Raw genomic sequence first — 17,246 nt, forward strand, 5'->3', positions numbered from 1 at the left:
AGGGCATCTCTCATATTTATTGATCAAATGGTTGTTAACAACAATAAAATTCTGTATACGGGAGTCAATGCTCAATGAACAATCATTAATCCACCCCAAGCCTAATTTTTGTCAGTCTCCAATCTTCTGAAGCATAACGAACAAGTTCTTACATGGATAACAAATTCTTACATAGTGAATAAGTTACATGGTGAACAGTACAAGGGCAGTCATCACAGAAACTTTCAGTTTTGATCACGCATTATGAACTATAAACAATCAGTTCAAATATGAATATTCGTTTTATTTTTATACTTGATTTATATGTGGATACCACATTTCTCTTTATTATTATTATTTTTAATAAAATGCTGCAGTGGTAGGTAAATGCAAGATAAAGGTAGAAAACATAGTTTAGTGTTGTAGGAGAGCAAATGTAGATGATCAGGTGTGTGCCTGTAGACTATGTGTTAATCCAAGCTAGACACAGGCAATAAAACATCCACGGATGCAGCAGATTTCTCTCAGACCAGGGAGGGGAGGTTCTAAGCCTCACCTCTGTTGATCCCCAATTTCTCACCTGATGGCCCCCCTGCCAACTGTGGCTGTCTTAGGTTGTTCCTCCCGTGAGGAATCTTACCCATCTCTGGCTAACCAGCCATCTTCCGGGGCCATACAGGGAAATGTAAAGTTGGTAAGTGAGAGAGAAGCCATATTGTTTGAAAAGGTTAGCTTTTCACTTCTTTGCATATTTATGCCCTGTGGCTTCTGTGCCCAGCATTTGTCTTGAGGTATCTTTACCACTTGGAGGAATTATGATACTCGGTAAATTCGATATGAGGCACGAATTCTATTTAAGGGTTGTAATTAGGAAGGAAGAAGAAAAGCTATAGAAATAGCAGGCGGAATAAAACATGGGAAGATTGATTATTTCGTTGACATATCTTCTTCTAGAGTAACTTAAGCATGTATAGGTTTTAACCTACTAATTAAATTGCACACACACATTAACATAATAGGAGTACAGTTACATAACCAAAGCAGACCTATAATTACCAGCCATCTCCAGTGAAACCAAGAAAACCAGTTAGGCACCTTAGGCATTTGTGAAAACTTATCTATGATATGGTGGATATTGTCCAACTGAACTTGAACAGTCTGAGAGAAATCAGACAAATTAAAACAACCCATTCCTGGGGACTGTTCACATCTGATATGTTCTTTTTACAGTAGATAGTCTGTAGTTGTAAGATTTTGGAATGCTACAACTTGCACTTCTCCTAATTCTTGGTTGAGTTCCAACAGTATAAATCCAGTCAAATTTGTTGTTTTACTGTATGCACAGGCCAGCTTAAATATCTCCTTCTTCATTCCCATGGCAAGTGCAGGAACCGCTGGGATGAATACAGCTACAGCTGTAACAGTGCCTGGATCTTTGTTGAGTTTTTTTGATGATCATCTTCTGGTATGGGTCTTCCAGAGAGTGCTGATGTTGGAAGTTCTTCTTCATATCGTATCTTAGTTCATTTTCTGGGTAGCCAAATTAGGCTTTGATCCTCTGTATAAACACAAACAGACCCTTTGCCCACACTTTGATATGCCCTTTATACCATTGTGTAGAACTCATTGGAGGTCACCACAGAGGAACTGCTCTTCTTTTAAGAGAAAGGAGTATTATCAGAAAAATGTACCTCCATAGCCGATCATCTGACACCCTTTAAGTGGTCAAAATTAAGGATATTTAAAGCATGCATTAATCGTTGATTTACAGTTAGTTTTATCCTATCAGGGAGTAATCCCCCTTTTCTTTCTTTCTTTTTTTTTTGTTGTCATTAATCCACACTTACATGATGAATATTATGTTTACTAGGCTCTCCCCTATACCAGGTCCCCCCTATAAACCCCTTTACAGTCACTGTCCATCAGCATAACAAAATGTTGTAGAATCACTACTTGTCTTCTCTGTGTTGTACAGCCCTCCCCTTTCTCCCACCCACCCCATGCATGCTAATCTTAATACCCGCCTTCTTCTTCCCCCCCTTAACCCTCCCTACCCACCCATCCTCCCCAGTCCCTTTCCCTTTGGTACCTGTTAGTCCATTCTTTGGTTTTGTGATTCTGCTCCTGTTTTGTTCCTTCAGTTTTTCCTTTGTTCTTATACTCCACAGATGAGTGAAATCATTTGGTATTTCTCATTGTCCGCTGGGCTTATTTCACTGGGCATAATACCTTCCAGCTCCATCCATGTTGCTGCAAATGGTACGATTTGCCTTCTTCTTATAGCTGAGTAGTATTCCATTGTGTATATGTACCACATCTTCTTTATCCATTCATCTATCGATGGACATTTAGGTTGCTTCTGATTCTTGGCTATTGTAAATAGTGCTGCGATAAACATAGGGGTGCATCTGTCTTTCTCAAACTTGATTGCTGCGTTCTTAGGGTAAATTCCTAGGAGTGGAATTCCTGGGTCAAATGGTAAGTCAGTTTTAAGCATTTTGATGAACCTCCATACTGCTTTCCACAATGGTTGAAATAATTTACATTCTCACCAGCAGTGTAGGAGGGATCCCCTTTCTCCACAGCCTTGCCAACATTTGTTGTTGTTTGTCTTTTGGATGGCAGCTATCCTTACTGGTGTGACGTGATACCTCATTGTAGTTTTAATTTGCATTTCTCTGATAATTAGCGATGTGGAGCATCTTTTCATGTGTCTGTTGGCCATCTGTATATCTTTTGTAGAGAACTGTCTGTTCAGTTCCTCTGCCCGTTTTTTAATTGGGTTATTTGTTTTTTGTTTGTTGAGGCATGTGAGCTCTTTATATATTCTGGACGTCAAGCCTTTATCGGATCTGTCATTTTCAAATATATTCTCCCATACTGTAGGGTTCCTTTTTGTTCTATTGATGGCGTCTTTCGCTGTGCAGAAGCTTTTCAGCTTAATATAGTCCCACTTGTTCATTTTTGCTGTTGTTTTCCTTGCCCGGGGAGATATGTTCAAGAAGAGGTCACCCGTGTTTATGTCTAAGAGGTTTTTGCTTATGTTTTTTCCTAAGAGTTTAATGGTTTCATGACTTACATTCAGGTCTTTGATCCATTTTGAGTTTACTTTTGTATATGGGGTTAGACAATAGTCCAGTTTCATTCTCCTACATGTAGCTGTCCAGTTTTGCCAGCACCATCTGTTGAAGAGACTGTCATTTTGCCATTGTATGTCCATGGCTCCTTTATCAAATATTAATTGACCATATATGTTTGGGTTAATGTCTGGAGTCTCTAATCTGTTCCACTGGTCTGTGGCTCTGTTCTTGTGCCAGTACCAAATTGTCTTGATTACTATGGCTTTGTAGTAGAGCTTGAAGTTGGGGAGTGAGATCCCCCTACTTTATTCTTCTTTCTCAGGATTGTTTTGGCTAATCAGGGTCTTTGGTGTTTCCATATGAATTTTTGAACTATTTGTTCCAGTTCATTGAAGAGTGTTGCTGGTAGTTTCACAGGGATTGCATCAAATCTGTATATTGCTTTGGGCAGGATGGCCATTTTGACAATATTAATTCTTCCTAGCCACAAGCATGGGATGAGTTTCCATTTGTTAGTGTCCCCTTAAATTTCTCTTAAGAGTGACTTGTAGTTTTCAGAATATAAGTCTTTCACTTCTTTGGTTAGGTTTATTCCTAGGTATTTTATTCTTTTTGATGCAATTGTGAATGGAGTTCTTTTCCTGATTTCTCTTTCTTTTGGTTCATTGTTAATGTATAGGAAAGCCACAGATTTCTGTGTGTTAATTTTGTATCCTGCTACTTTGCTGTATTCCGATATCAGTTCTAGTAGTTTTGGGGTGGAGTCTTTAGGGTTTTTTATGTACAATATCATGTCATCTGCAAATAGTGACAGTTTAACTTCTTCTTTACTAATCTGGATTCCTTGTATTTTTTTGTTTTGTCTGATTGGCGTGGCTAGGACCTCCAGTACTATGTTAAATAACAGTGGGGAGACTGGGCATCCCTGTCTAGTTCCTGATCTCAGAGCAAAAGCTTTCAGCTTCTCGCTGTTCAATATAATGTTGGCTGTGGGTTTATCATAAATGGCCTTTATTATGTTGAGGTACTTGCCCTCTATTCCCGTTTTGCTGAGATTTTTTTATCATGAATGGATGTTGAACTTGGTCAAATGCTTTTTCAGCATCTATGGAGATGATCATGTGGTTTTTGTCTTTCTTTTTGTTGATGTGGTGGATGATGTTGGTGGATTTTCAAATGTTGTACCATCCTTGCATCCCTGGGATGAATCCCACTTGGTCATGGTGTACGATCCTTTTGATGTATTTTTGAATTCGGTTTGCTAATATTTTGTTGAGTATTTTTGCATCTATGTTCATCAGAGATACTCGTCTGTAGTTTCTGTTTTGGTGGGGTCTTTGCCTGGTTTTGGTATTAGGGTGATGTTGGCTTCATAGAATGAGTTTGGGAGTATCCCCTCCTCTTCTATTTTTTTGGAAAACTTTAAGGAGAATGGGTATTATGCCTTCCCTGTATGTCTGATAAAATTCCAAGGTGAATTCATCTGGCCTGGGGGTTTTGTTCTTTGGTAGTTTTTGATTACCACTTCAATTTCGTTGCTGGTAATTGGTCTGTTTTGATTTTCTGTTTCTTCCTTGGGCAGTCTTGGAAGGTTGTATTCTTCTAGGAAGTTGTCCATTTCTCCTAGGTTTCCCAGCTTGTTAGCATATAGGTTTTCATGGTACTCTCTAATAATTCTTTGTATTTCTGTGGGGTCCGTCATGATTTTTCCTTTCTCGTTTCTGATTCTGTTGATTTGTGTTGACTCTCTTTTCCTCTTAATAAGTCTGGCTAGACGCTTAATCTATTTTGTTTATTTTCTCGAAGAACCAGCTCTTGGTTTCATTGATTTTTGCTATTGTTTTATTCTTCTCAATTTTATTTGTTTCTTCTCTGATCTTTATTATGTCCTTCCTTCTGCTGACCTTAGGCCTCATTTGTTCCTCTCTTTCCAATTTTGATAATTGTGACATTAGACCATTCATTTGGGATTGTTCTTCCTTCTTTAAATATGCCTGGATAGCTATATACTTTACTCTTAAGACTGCTTTTGCAGTGTCCCACAGTAGTTGGGGCTTTGTGTTGTTGTTATCGTTTGTTTCCATATATTGCTGGATCTCCATTTTGATTGGTCATTATCCATTGATTATTTAGGAGCGTGTTGTTAAGCCTCCGTGTGTTTGTGAGCCTTTTTGCTTGCTTTGTACAGTTTATTTCTAGTTTTATGCCTTTGTGATCTGAAAAGTTGGTTGGTAGGATTTCAATCTTTTAGAATTTACTGCGGCTCTTTTTGTGGCCTAGTATGTGGTCTATTCTGGAGAATGTTCCATGTGCACTTGAGAAGAATGTGTATCCTGTTGCTTTTGGATGTATAGTTCTGTAGATGTCTATTAGGTCCATCTGTTCTAGTGTGTTGTTCAGAGCCTCTGTGTCCTTACTTATTTTCTGTCTGGTGGATCTGTCCTTTGGAGTGAGTGGTGTGTTGAAGTCTCCTAGAATGAATGCATTGCATTCTATATCCTCCTTTAGTTCTGTTAGTGTTTGTTTCACATATATTCGTGCTCCTGTATTGGATGCATATATATTTATAATGGTTATATCCTCTTGTTGGACTGAGCCCTTTATCATTATGTAGTGTCCTTCTTTATCTTTTGCTACTTTCTTTATTTTGAAGTCTGTTTTGTTTCATATCAGAATTGCAACACCTGCTTTCTTCTGTCTGTTGTTTGCATGAAATATCTTTTTCCATCCCTTGACTTTAAGTCTGTGCATGTCTTTGGGTTTGAGATGAGTCTCTTGTAAGCAGCATATGGATGGATCTTGCTTTTTTATCCATTCTGTTACTCTGTGTCTTTTGATTGGTGCATTCAGTCCATTTACATTTTGGGTGATTATTGAGAGGTATGTACTTATTGCCATTGCAGGCTTTAAGTTTGTGGTTCCCAAAGGTTCAAGGTTAGCTTCTTTACTATCTTACTGTCTACCTTAACTCGCTTTTTGAGCTATTATAAACACGGTCTGATAATTCTTTATCTCTCTCCCGTCTTATTCCTCCTCCTCCCTTCTTCATATGTTGCATGTTTTGTTCTGTGCGCCTTTTAGGAGTGCTCCCATCTAGAGCAGTCCCTGTAGGATGCCCTGTAGTAGTGGTTTGTTGGAGGCAAATTCCCTCAACTTTTGCTTGTCTGGGAATGGTTTAATCCCTCCTTCATATTTAAATGATAATCGTGCTGGATACAGTAGTCTTGGTTCAAGGCCCTTCTGTTTCATTGCATTAAGTATGTCATGCCATTCTCTTCTGGCCTGTAGGGTTTCTGTTGAGAAGTCTGATGATAGCCTGATTGGTTTTCCTTTGTAGGTAACCTTTTTTTTCTCTCTGGCTGCCTTTAATACTTTTTCCTTGTCTTTGATCTTTGCCATTTTAATTATTATGTGTCTTGGTGTTGCCCTCTTTGGATCCCTTGTCATGGGAGTTCTGTGTACCTCTGTGGTCTGAGAGGCCATTTCTACCCCTAGTTTGGGGAAGTTTTCAGCAATTGTTTCTTCAAAGACACTTTCTATCCCTTTTTCTCTCTCTTCTTCTTCTGGTACCCCTATAATGCAGATAATGTTCCGTTTCGATTGGTCACTCAGCTCTCTTACAATTCTTTCATTCCTGGAGATCCTTTTATCTCTGTCTGCATCAGCTTCTTTGCGTTCCTGTTCTCTGTTTTCTAGACCATTAATGATCTCTTGCATCTCGTCCATTCTGTTTTGAAGTCCTTCCAGAGCTTCTGTTATTTCTGTATTCTCCCTCCTTAGTTCTTGCATATTTCTCTGCAAGTCCATCAGCATGGTTATGACTTTTGTTTTGAATTCTTTTTCAGGAAGACTGCTTAAATCTATCTCCCCAGGTTCCTTCTCAGGGGAAGATGTAGCAGATGCTGAAGCTGTCTAGGTTAGTCTTGTCTGGATCATATTTTTTTGCCTTTTCATGTTGATAGGTGCTATTGACTGTCATCTGGTAGAGCCAAACTTTTCACTTGCCCCTGGCCTGTCTTTACTGGGACAACTGTGACCCCTAGTGGCTTGTGTTGGGTAATTGCGTATAGACTGGGTCTTTGTGTCTTGCCCTGCCTGTATGGAGGAAGCTCCCTTTCTGAGGGCATGGCCTGCCTTAGGCTGCTCTCTGCTTTTGCAGCGCCTGGAGGGGTAATGGACGGGGGGCTGTTTGGCTGTTTACCTCTGTGAGGGTCCCAGAGCTGTTGCCCAGGGGGTTAGTGCATCCAGAGTTCCCTGGAATTTCCAGCTGCTGGACTGTGACCCGGGATGCTTCCTTCCAGCTGTGGCGTCCCGATCCCTTTAAGACTTTCAAAAAGCACCCGCTTTTCTTTGTCACAGGGGCGCTGGCTTCAGGACCCGCTCACAGGTCTTACTGTCCTGTTTCCCTAGTATCCAGGACCCCATGCATACACTGTGTCTGTGCTCTGGTGCGGATGGCTGGGGCTGGGTGTTGAGCATTCCTGGGCTCCCTCTCCCTCTCAGCTCTGACTCCTCTCCTCCTGCCGGGAGCTGGGGGGAGGTGTGCTTGCGTCCCACTGGGCCAGGTGTTGTATCTTACCCCTTTCACCATGCGCTGGGTTCTTGCGCGTGTGGATGTAGTCTGGCTGTTGTCCTGTGTCTTCTGGTCTCTCTTTTAGCATTAGTTGTATTTGTTATATTTTCAAAAATATATATGTTTTTGGGAGGAGATTCCCACTGTCCTACTCACACCGCCATATTGGCTCCGCCTCCTGTGTATGAATTTAACGAGAGTAATGTTGGAAAGGGTGCAAAGTGAATTGGTTGAGATGTAAACAGCTGGTTCATTAGCTTAGAATAAGAACTAAAACAAGCATTTTTACTTACAACTTACGGAGTCTTCAGATGTTTACCTGTTTTTGGCTTGGAGATGTTTATGGTTAAATATTATTGAAGAAGTTTACTCATCTGATTATGAACATAAGACAAGTACAGCTTCATTTGATTCTTCCTAAATATTAAAAGCAGCCATTTGAAATACATAGTAATTGATTCCCTTATTGAGACATACAGAGAGTTGTGACAAAAACAAATACTCTGAGCATTTGATTCAGTTAAGGCTAAAATATGATAGAAAAGGAAAATAAAATGTTGATACCCTTTTGCCATTCAAAAGGTATGGAAATTCTCGGGAGATCATATGTAAACTACACAGACTGTACACAAATTGTTGTTTATGGCAGTAAGTTTGGATTGTATACGCACATCTAATTTAGTAAATCACTGCATGCTTGAAACATGAAGTTTTGAGCCTTTTGTTTATGGTAAAATCGTTCTTTATTTTGTAATTGAGAAGTATTCATATTTAGGTTTAAATTAAATCAAATTCTCATCTGTTAGGAAGAAGAGGTGATTTTTCTTGTTGTTCCTTACAGGAGAGAATGGGCAGCTCTGGGAACCATGTCTAAAGAGGATGCCATGGTGGAGTTTGTCAAGCTTCTAAATAGGTGTTGCCATCTCTTTTCAACATATGTTACATCCCACAAAATAGAGAAGGAAGAGCAAGAAAAGAAAAGGTGAGGTTTGAGGGCACAGAATACTGTATCCTTGAGTAGCCCCAGTACTGGTGCTTTTGCTTTATGGAGTGTCTGCTTTAGATCAGGTGTCTTACTTCCCTTGTATCCCACTTATGGCAGTTGCTCAGACTTCCTGAAGTGAGCAGGTATTTATGTAAGGAGATTTAGGGCAAAGGGCTGCTGCTTCTGTCTGGCTCTGAAACCACCTGTCCATCCTGGCAGCATTCCTTTTGCCCTAATGACACTAAGTTTGTGAGCAAGCTCGACCATAAACTCGGCCATAAACTCCCCCTTACCCTCTCATCTGACATACCCTTTGCTTCTAGAATATTCATACTCCATAGCATCATAATCAGCTGGGCTGCATGGTAGACTTTGAATAGACATTCATATTGGCCCTGGTTCCCAAATGGCTTGTTATTTCCAGGGGTCGGGAGGTGAGCTGCTCAATGCACTGTTTATGTTTATGGATTCTATGTCATGATTGTGAATTCAGTAGAATTATAGTTAACACCTTATTTATGTAGGGGTTATGTTTCCAATAACTTTATCTAATATTTCTAGGTAATGAAAATGATGCTATAATTTTTTCATATTAATTTTTTTCTCAGATTATATTATATTTACTTTTGAAACACTTGTTTCTGATTTCACACCTTAACTGGGATTGAAATAACAGATTAAAAGAGAAAACCTATTAGGTAGAAGATTGCAACCATGAAAAATAAGACACGAGAATTACCGAAGTGTGGCATCAGGGGTCACTTAATACAAACTTCACCCCCACAGTATTATGACATACAATTGCTATGTAGTTAAAGCTCCTGAGTCATCAACAGACAGTACACTAGATAATATTTACTCCTGTTCAGAAGGATAGGAAATAGCTTGATAGATTTTTAGAAGATACTTAACCAAAGGAAGGTTATTTTCTAAAGGAAAAATTTTTATTTTTACAAGAATGGAAATGTAGTTCCTCCTTTACTGTGCCATAGTCCATTGTGTGGTGATGTTGGATCAATGAGGTATAGCTATATTGCCTTTGGAAGCATGTATTTATTGCTTTTCTTTTAAGGTCTTTTTTAATGATAAATTGAATATTTAAATTACTGCTCATCTTGACACATACAACTGTATTTTTCCTTTAAAAACTATACTTCTCTCATTAGATGAAGTTCACATAGAGTTCTTCTAAAGAATTTAAGACTGGGCATCCTCATTCCTGAAGTTTAAGCTCTGGCTTGTGGAGCATCTTGCCCTCTCCCAGTGGGAAGTGTTGAAAGTGGGCATATTATTACCATATTTGAAATATGGCTGTGGCTGAGCTGTGTGTTAATCACTTACAGGATTTGGGGAGTAAACTCGGGTGACCCAGCCAGTATTCGTGGTAGGACCAAGAAGTGGTTCTTCTGGGAGTATCCTCAGACTTCCCTTCATCCGTCTTCAGCCACCCTGTGCTCCGAGCCACTCGTGCCCCGTGAGGTGTCTGTTCCAAGCATAGCAGTTCCCTTTCTCCTCGGGGAAGGGGTCTAGGCGTGGTTGTTGGGTGGGGCTGCACCTGGTTGTCCAGCTGTTCTTTCCTTTTTTAAATTAAAAGCTTTAAAATTTGTTTAGTTTCAGAAATCGTACACAAATGTATGCAATGTAAATATTTTCTTTTTATGGTGACATACACACACAGACTGAAAACCTTCCCTCCCATCTCCCTTTAACTCCATGGATAATAACTGAGACACTTGAGGTGTGTCTTTCCAGACCTTTTCTATGTATTCACCTGTTCTTTTCATTAAACAAATATTAAATGTCTTTATTTATGAGGCCACATGGTTGAGTTCTTTATTTATGGCAGCACAACATTTCAGAGTGGACTTTCATTTCTGTAGACACTTGTTGACTGTTCTTTCCAGCACTATGCTAAGCCCCAAGGGTGCAGTGGTGTGAGCTAGGCAGTCTCTGCCCTTAAGGAATATGTACTTTAATGGGTGAGGCTCAAATGTATTGCTGAATTTATCACACAGATCTAATTGTACTGCAGTAAATGATGTGAAGGAAAAGCGGTGCAGTGAGCATATATTGGGGGTGTCTGCAGGTGAGGGTCTTCCTTAATGATTTAAGTACTATCTTAGTTGGTGAACCTCTTGTTCTGTTGCTATGCAGCAGTAGGTATTCATTGCTGTAATCTTGTGTAGTGCGAGACTGACTCCATATGATAGGTGTCTTCCAGTGGAGTATATCCATTCCAAATGTTTGTATTCACCCCATTGTTCTCTGAAAGGGTCATATTAGTTTTCATTGGTAAGTAAAGTTATATTTTTCAAACAGGATTCTTTGTAAAGGGCTCATTCTCTCCTTTCCCTGCAGGAAGGAGGAGGAGGAACGAAGGCAGCGTGAAGAGAAAGAAAGAGAACAGCTGCAAAAGGAGGAAGAGAGACGGAGGAGAGAAGAGGGGGAGAGGCTTAGGCGGGAGGAAGGAGAGAGGCAGCGGATAGAAGAGGAGAGGCTCCGGTTGGAGCAGCAAAAGTAAGCTATTGCATGACTTCTGAGAAGTAGACTGCCACCCTGCTGTTGCTTGATCCCTGTGCTCACAATAATTTTGGTTTTTGTGACTGGGAGGGAGGTAGACCAGCGCAAGCTACTTACCCTTGTACCAAATGATCTGCGCCCCGGGACAGCCTTGGGTTAAGCTTCAGTTGGTTGCAAAAAGAGGAAGGTATCAGAAGAATTTTGGATTAGCTCTCAGAGCCTAGGCTCTAGATCAGGAGCTGAGGGTGCACACTTGCTCTCTGTCTCTGGGGCCACAGGATCCCTTGTCTTTACTTCTCACAGCTTGTGTCTGTTACATTCTTCCTATGCTCTGCAAATCGTTACTCTGTTTGGCATTCACAGGCTATCCTAGGCTGGATTTATGTGGTCTATGTTTTTGTGCATTTGACAGAGACTGGCTGAAATTTGAGAGACCCAGTTACAGATCCCCAGGACAGAATCCAGCTGGTCCAGCCAATGTCAGGTGTCTGTCTCCACCACAGGGATCGAAACAGACACCATGTCTTAGTCAGCAAGGGCTGTGAGAGCAGCTCTCAGAAGGGACTGGTTCTTCACGAGGGATCTGTGGGCATGGGGAGGAAGGGATCAACACCCATAAAACCTTAGATTCCAGAGATAGCATGGTGTCTAGATTAAACCAGAGAACATGAGAGTCCATTGATTCCTCCTTATTTCTGAGTAGTTGCTCAGAAAAGCTTTGTTGCTAATCTCAAGCCAATCCACATCTCTGTACTCTGAACATCCAGAGACTATGAATACCACTCATTTGTAGGGGAGGGGGTGCCCTAGGGGGACCCAGTGTCACGTTCTATTTGAAGTTTGTAAGATTTTGCTATGTTTCTTTTTATGTGTTTATTTATGTATTAATAGATGATTTTGAGGTTTTTGTTAAGCGGGTCATGAAACTGAGTTAAGCATGTGGTGTCTCTGTGAAAGAAAATATGAGAATTATAGTAGATAACAGAAGGTAGTGTCTCTGAAGCAAGTGTGCCCAGGTATTATTTTCAGTGTTTTTCTTTAAGAGCAGGCTTAAATTAACTGCTAAAGGCCCTCAAATTTGCATTGGCCCTATTATACTTGCTAAGGCCACTTGTAACATCTCACTGTTCTTCTGCCTCTCCCTGCTTTTCATGCATTCAGGCAGAGAGGCCACGGCCAATAGTTAAGTAATCTCACCCCTGGCACAGATGAGAGTCCAGCCTCTTGCAGCATCATGCTAGAGAGGATGGACTGGAACCAGACTGCCTAGACTCGAATCCTGGCCTTGGCATCTACTGCATGTAACCTCGGGCAAGTCACCAAACATCTTCATTTCCTCCTTTGTGAAACTGGGTTGTGAGAATGAAGTGGGAATGAAGACTGTGCTTTGAACACTACCCAGCACATAGCAAGGGCACAGCAAATGCCTGTGATTATGATGTGAGATGTACTACTGTTCTCCCTCTCCATCCCAAGCTTTCCTTGAAAGATTGAAGTTAAAAAATTACAGGCCAAGTTTATTTTCTCAAATGTTTTTCTGGGCCTGGGACACATGCTGATTGGTATACATTACTAGTTCAGTAGCTCTTAAAGCTTAGACATTATAAAAATAAATAAGAACATTTTATTTTGTCATGAACAGCCTCCTGGAGTCAGACTAGTATATGTTTTAACGTTTTAGGCAGCAGATAATGGCAGCGTTAAACTCCCAGACTGCCGTGCAGTTCCAGCAGTACGCAGCCCAGCAGTACCCAGGGAACTGCGAGCAGCAGCAGGTCCTCATCCGCCAGTTACAGGAGCAGCACTACCAGCAGTACATGCAGCAGCTGTACCAGGTCCAGCTCGCACAACAGCAGGTACGGCAGACAGCCCAGAGCCTGGCCTGGGATGGCTTTCTTCCCACAGGGTGCAGGCTCGATGAAGTTTGCATTAGGTAGCTTCTGAGGTGGAAAATAACGTTCAGGTGACCTTTATTAAGTGAGACTTCTGTGTTGCACTTGCAGTTAGGAAACAAAATGATACCATCAAAGCAACAAACGACGTGGCCACTATTGCATTGTCATGAGGGTATCTGGATGTTGTATGGGCCAGGTATCATCCCAGTGAGTCTGGTACAGAGCCTACTAGTGGTCCTAGAACCATGAGAACTTGAGTAATGGGACTGGGGTGTCTGACATGCATTAGGGTGAGGAGTCGGAGGGCGCTTGCCCGCAGTGGGGTTGTAGCCCTCCTCTGACTCCCCACCTCTACCCACATAGGAAGGAGTGGCTTCAAGGAACAAACCCAGGACTGGTATTGGGGCAGGGTGTAATGCCGGGATTCTGTCCTGGCTTTGCCATTGTCTTATTTGATCTCAGACAAGTTACCTACCATACTGATTTGTATGCCTTTTCTCCTATTCAGCAAGAACATTGTGTAAAATACTGGTACCTATCCTGTTAATCTCAGAGAACTACAGAGGAATAAAATGAGACAGTAGTTGCTCTGTAAAAATGTTTTATACACATGGAAGATAACCTTTTTTACATGCATTTTTCACATTTGGTGGAGGCATTAAATGCCTTCTGAGATTTAACTTGGCCAAGTTTTTCTTATTTATATTCACTTATAAAGCAGTTACTGTTTGTCAGAAAATCTGAGTAAAGAAAAGTGTTGCATTATACTTGCTCAGCTTTCTTGTTAGATGAAATAATCTTTGTTGTTTTGCCAAGCTCTTTAAATTCTTTGAGAATTAATACAGTCCCTAAAACGTCTTTCCCTGAGGCTTTAGCACTTTGGAGCTGTAAGCCCTGCAGGTTTCATGCAGTGGTAATGGCTGCTCGGCTGGAGTCTGCTCAGGACAGTCAGTGGTGTTCTTGAGGGATTTCTTTTCTGCCCTCTAAAGACTATTTCTGCTTAGCATATCGCTCCCCTTTTCCTGATTCTTTGATGGCACTAAGATAATTTTTCAATGGCAATAGCTTATACATGCTATACTGTTCATTCATTGCTATCACTGAATGGAAATAGTCCAGTCAAGGCAAAACCAAGAATCTTTGAAACAGAACTAGAAAGAACTATAATCCATAATTTAGGTTACAGTTATCAAACCTGGTTTATTAAGTTGAATGTCTCTGGGAATAGAGAAGGAAAGGGACTGGGAAGAAACAAAGGGAACTTCAGCCCATAAAATATTAATTTCTGTATAAATACTGAGCAAAACAACCAAATGATGACACTTGTTAACATGGAGGTGCAGTTATGTGGGTGTTACATTGTTCAAGGTTTATCTTTCTGTGCTTTAAAAAAACTTCGCATATAAGAGAAGATGTGCGTATAAGTAATCATAGTTTGGTGTATATTCATGGCAGGGGCAGGGGGTCTAGAGGGAGGGAGCTGTACATTTTAGAGAGTTTGAAGGAAGGCCAGCTGGTGAGGGCCATCTGTGCTGGGCCTGCTCATCAACAGAAATGCTTCTTTGTTTTTTTTTTTGCTTTCCTGTCAGGCAGGGAGTGTTGAGTGTGCTGAAATGTTTTGGTTGTATGTACTTTTTCTGGAAGCTAATACTCTTTCTAAAAAATTAATGTGTAAATTACTGAGTATCTAGGCCTTGGAAGAAGGTATTTTAAAATGTCAAGTGTGCTAGCAGCCTGCACTGGAAGCAGAGAGACATTACTGTTCATCTAAGTAATTGGTTTGTGAAGGAAATAGGAGTATGAATGTGTCTAAACATATCATTACCCTAAGCCATGAGATCACGAAGGCTTCCTTCCTATATTTTCTTTTCCTTCTTCCCTTCCTTCTTTCTTCTATTTTGTAAACTTATGCTCTCTTACGACTTACTGTTTTAATCTAAAAAGTTAAATGCCCAAATGCTCATCAACAGTAGATTGGATAAAGAAAAATTTTGTATTTTCACAATGGAATGAATGTCCTATAGTAATGCAAACAAGAAGTAATTACATGTGACCCTATATATAGATGAAGCCAGACACAAAAAGATCCAAAATTCCATTTATATAAAGTTTAAAACCACTCAAAGCACATCTATAGCATTATAAATCAGAGTAGTTGTCATTTTGACTCAGAGGACATTTTGGTTTCATGTTTATGAATATTTTAACACATATTTTGACCATAATAATGTAAACAGTGATGAATTCTCATTAAGGCACTATTTGGAGCTCACACTCAATTTTAGAAGCCTGTTTAACTCTTAGGTCAGTGTTTTGTACAACATGATTAACAATTTTCAATTAATTGCAATAAGAATTTTTTGTATATAATTTACAGTGAAGGTTTAATTTATTAATTGTTTTTCTCATCAGAATACTTGTCTGTATTTAATTTTATTGGTCACCCTGGGGATCACATATCAGATTTACCAACTAGCTTCTATTTTTGTGAATTTGCTTCTGTGACAATTTATTTCTACCAAATTTAATTTTCTTGATTCAAATTTGATTTATCTGAATTTTATCAAGATTTTCCTCTATCAGTTTTAAGGACAAGTGTTACTGTGTTCTGTTTTTGCCCTTAGTAATTTTATTGTGGGTTGATTATTTCTACATACATTAATTTTTCCTGGTTACTTTTTAAGGTAATCCTCAGGTCACAAAAAATTTGATCCTCAGTTACAAGGGTTTTATTTTTATTTCTTTGTCCATGTTAACTTTGGTTTTTTATCCATGTTAATTTTTTGTCATTTGTAGTTGTCAGTTTGATACTACACTACTAATGTTTATCATTGATAAGATAAAAACTAATAATGTTTATTAGTAATCTTGGAGCAGAGTGCTTTGGTAGGGAAAACCCATGCAGTCAGGGTGCATTCCAGTGCAAATGTCCCATTGGCTAGTCTTCCTGATCAGTGAATCCCCACTTTTTCTTGATTTGTAGGCAGCATTACAGAAACAACAGGAAGTAGCAGTCACTGGGGCTTCTGTGCCTACATCATCAAAAGCGAATGTAGCTGCACCAAACGATGTGCTGTCAGTTAATGGACAGGCCAAAACCCACACTGACAGCTCTGAAAAAGAACTTGAACCAGAGGCTGCAGAAGAGGCCCTAGAGAATGGACCAAAAGGTATGGCTGGCAATGGCTGGCACGTGTGTTCATCCATCCTGATTTCATGAAAAGCAAATCAGAAAGTCAGGTTAACTAGCTTCTGAGAGCAGTTAGGTATTTGTGACAGAGTCAAATGCTTTTTCAGTCTGAATGTGATGGTTCTGGTGAGCCTCACAGTGGTGTAGAAGTTGGGCTCATTTTATATATGTTAGCTGTATGTTGCTGCATAACAAATTGTACTCAAATTACCAGCTTAAAATAACAAACATTTATTATCTTTCACAGTTTCTGTGGTTCAGGAATTCAGAAGTAGCTTGTCTGAGTTGTGGTGGTTATTACCTCTAATGAGATTGTAGTCAAGATGTTGGCTGGGACTGTAGTCTTGTTTAGAGGCTCTGTTTCCCAAGGGTGGGGTTCCCTCATGTGGCTGGCAAGTTGGTGCTGGCTGTTGGTAGATGGCCTCAGTTCCTTGTGTTGTGAAGCCTCTCTGTAGGGCTGCTTGAGTGTCCTCAGCACAGTAGCTGGCTTCCTCCAGAGCATGTGATCCAAAAGAGAACGAGGCAGAGTGGCAGTGTCTTTTATGCTCTAGTACGTGAGCACTTCTGTTGTATCCTGTTGGTCACACATACCAGCCCTGATATGCTGTGGGTGGTGATCCCCAGAGGCAAGGATCACTGGGGCTGATTTGGAGGCTGCATACCACATATTACAGTGCATTTTTTGAAACTGAGGTACCATGTTACCCAGCAGGTAACTTAGCATCTTCAAAGGTATACCAGCTTTTCATGGGCAGCTCAGGCAGCTCATTCCTTCAACCAACAGTTGGTTGAAGATACTCTGGGTGCTAGAGGTATGGTGGTGAGGCAGAATAACCCCATAAAATGTAAATTGTCACTGGCGTAGATACTCCGGTGGGGAGAGAGGTACATTATTGTTTGGGAGCAATCTGGGGTATATGACCTAGTCAGAGAGGTCAGCAGAGGCTTTCCTGGGGAAGGGACAACTGAGCTGAGAGAGCTGAAGGAAGAGTAGGACTTAACTGAGAAGAGAGGAGCATTTTGG

General features: G+C 40.4%; 1 protein-coding gene across 1 annotated transcript in view; it reads left to right on the forward strand.

The window, feature by feature from the left end:
- ACBD3 (acyl-CoA binding domain containing 3) overlaps positions 1 to 17,246 on the forward strand; it is a 59,436-nt gene that overhangs the window by 32,257 nt on the left and 9,933 nt on the right. Inside the window, exons 3-6 of the mRNA XM_037008883.2 lie at positions 8,474 to 8,614; positions 10,976 to 11,134; positions 12,819 to 12,993; positions 16,016 to 16,202. Coding sequence (XP_036864778.2) covers positions 8,474 to 8,614; positions 10,976 to 11,134; positions 12,819 to 12,993; positions 16,016 to 16,202 — 662 coding nt within the window. The remainder of the gene's footprint in view (positions 1 to 8,473; positions 8,615 to 10,975; positions 11,135 to 12,818; positions 12,994 to 16,015; positions 16,203 to 17,246) is intronic.

Source organism: Manis javanica, chromosome 11 (assembly GCF_040802235.1).
Source record: "Manis javanica isolate MJ-LG chromosome 11, MJ_LKY, whole genome shotgun sequence".
In the NCBI taxonomy this organism is placed as follows: domain Eukaryota; kingdom Metazoa; phylum Chordata; class Mammalia; order Pholidota; family Manidae; genus Manis; species Manis javanica.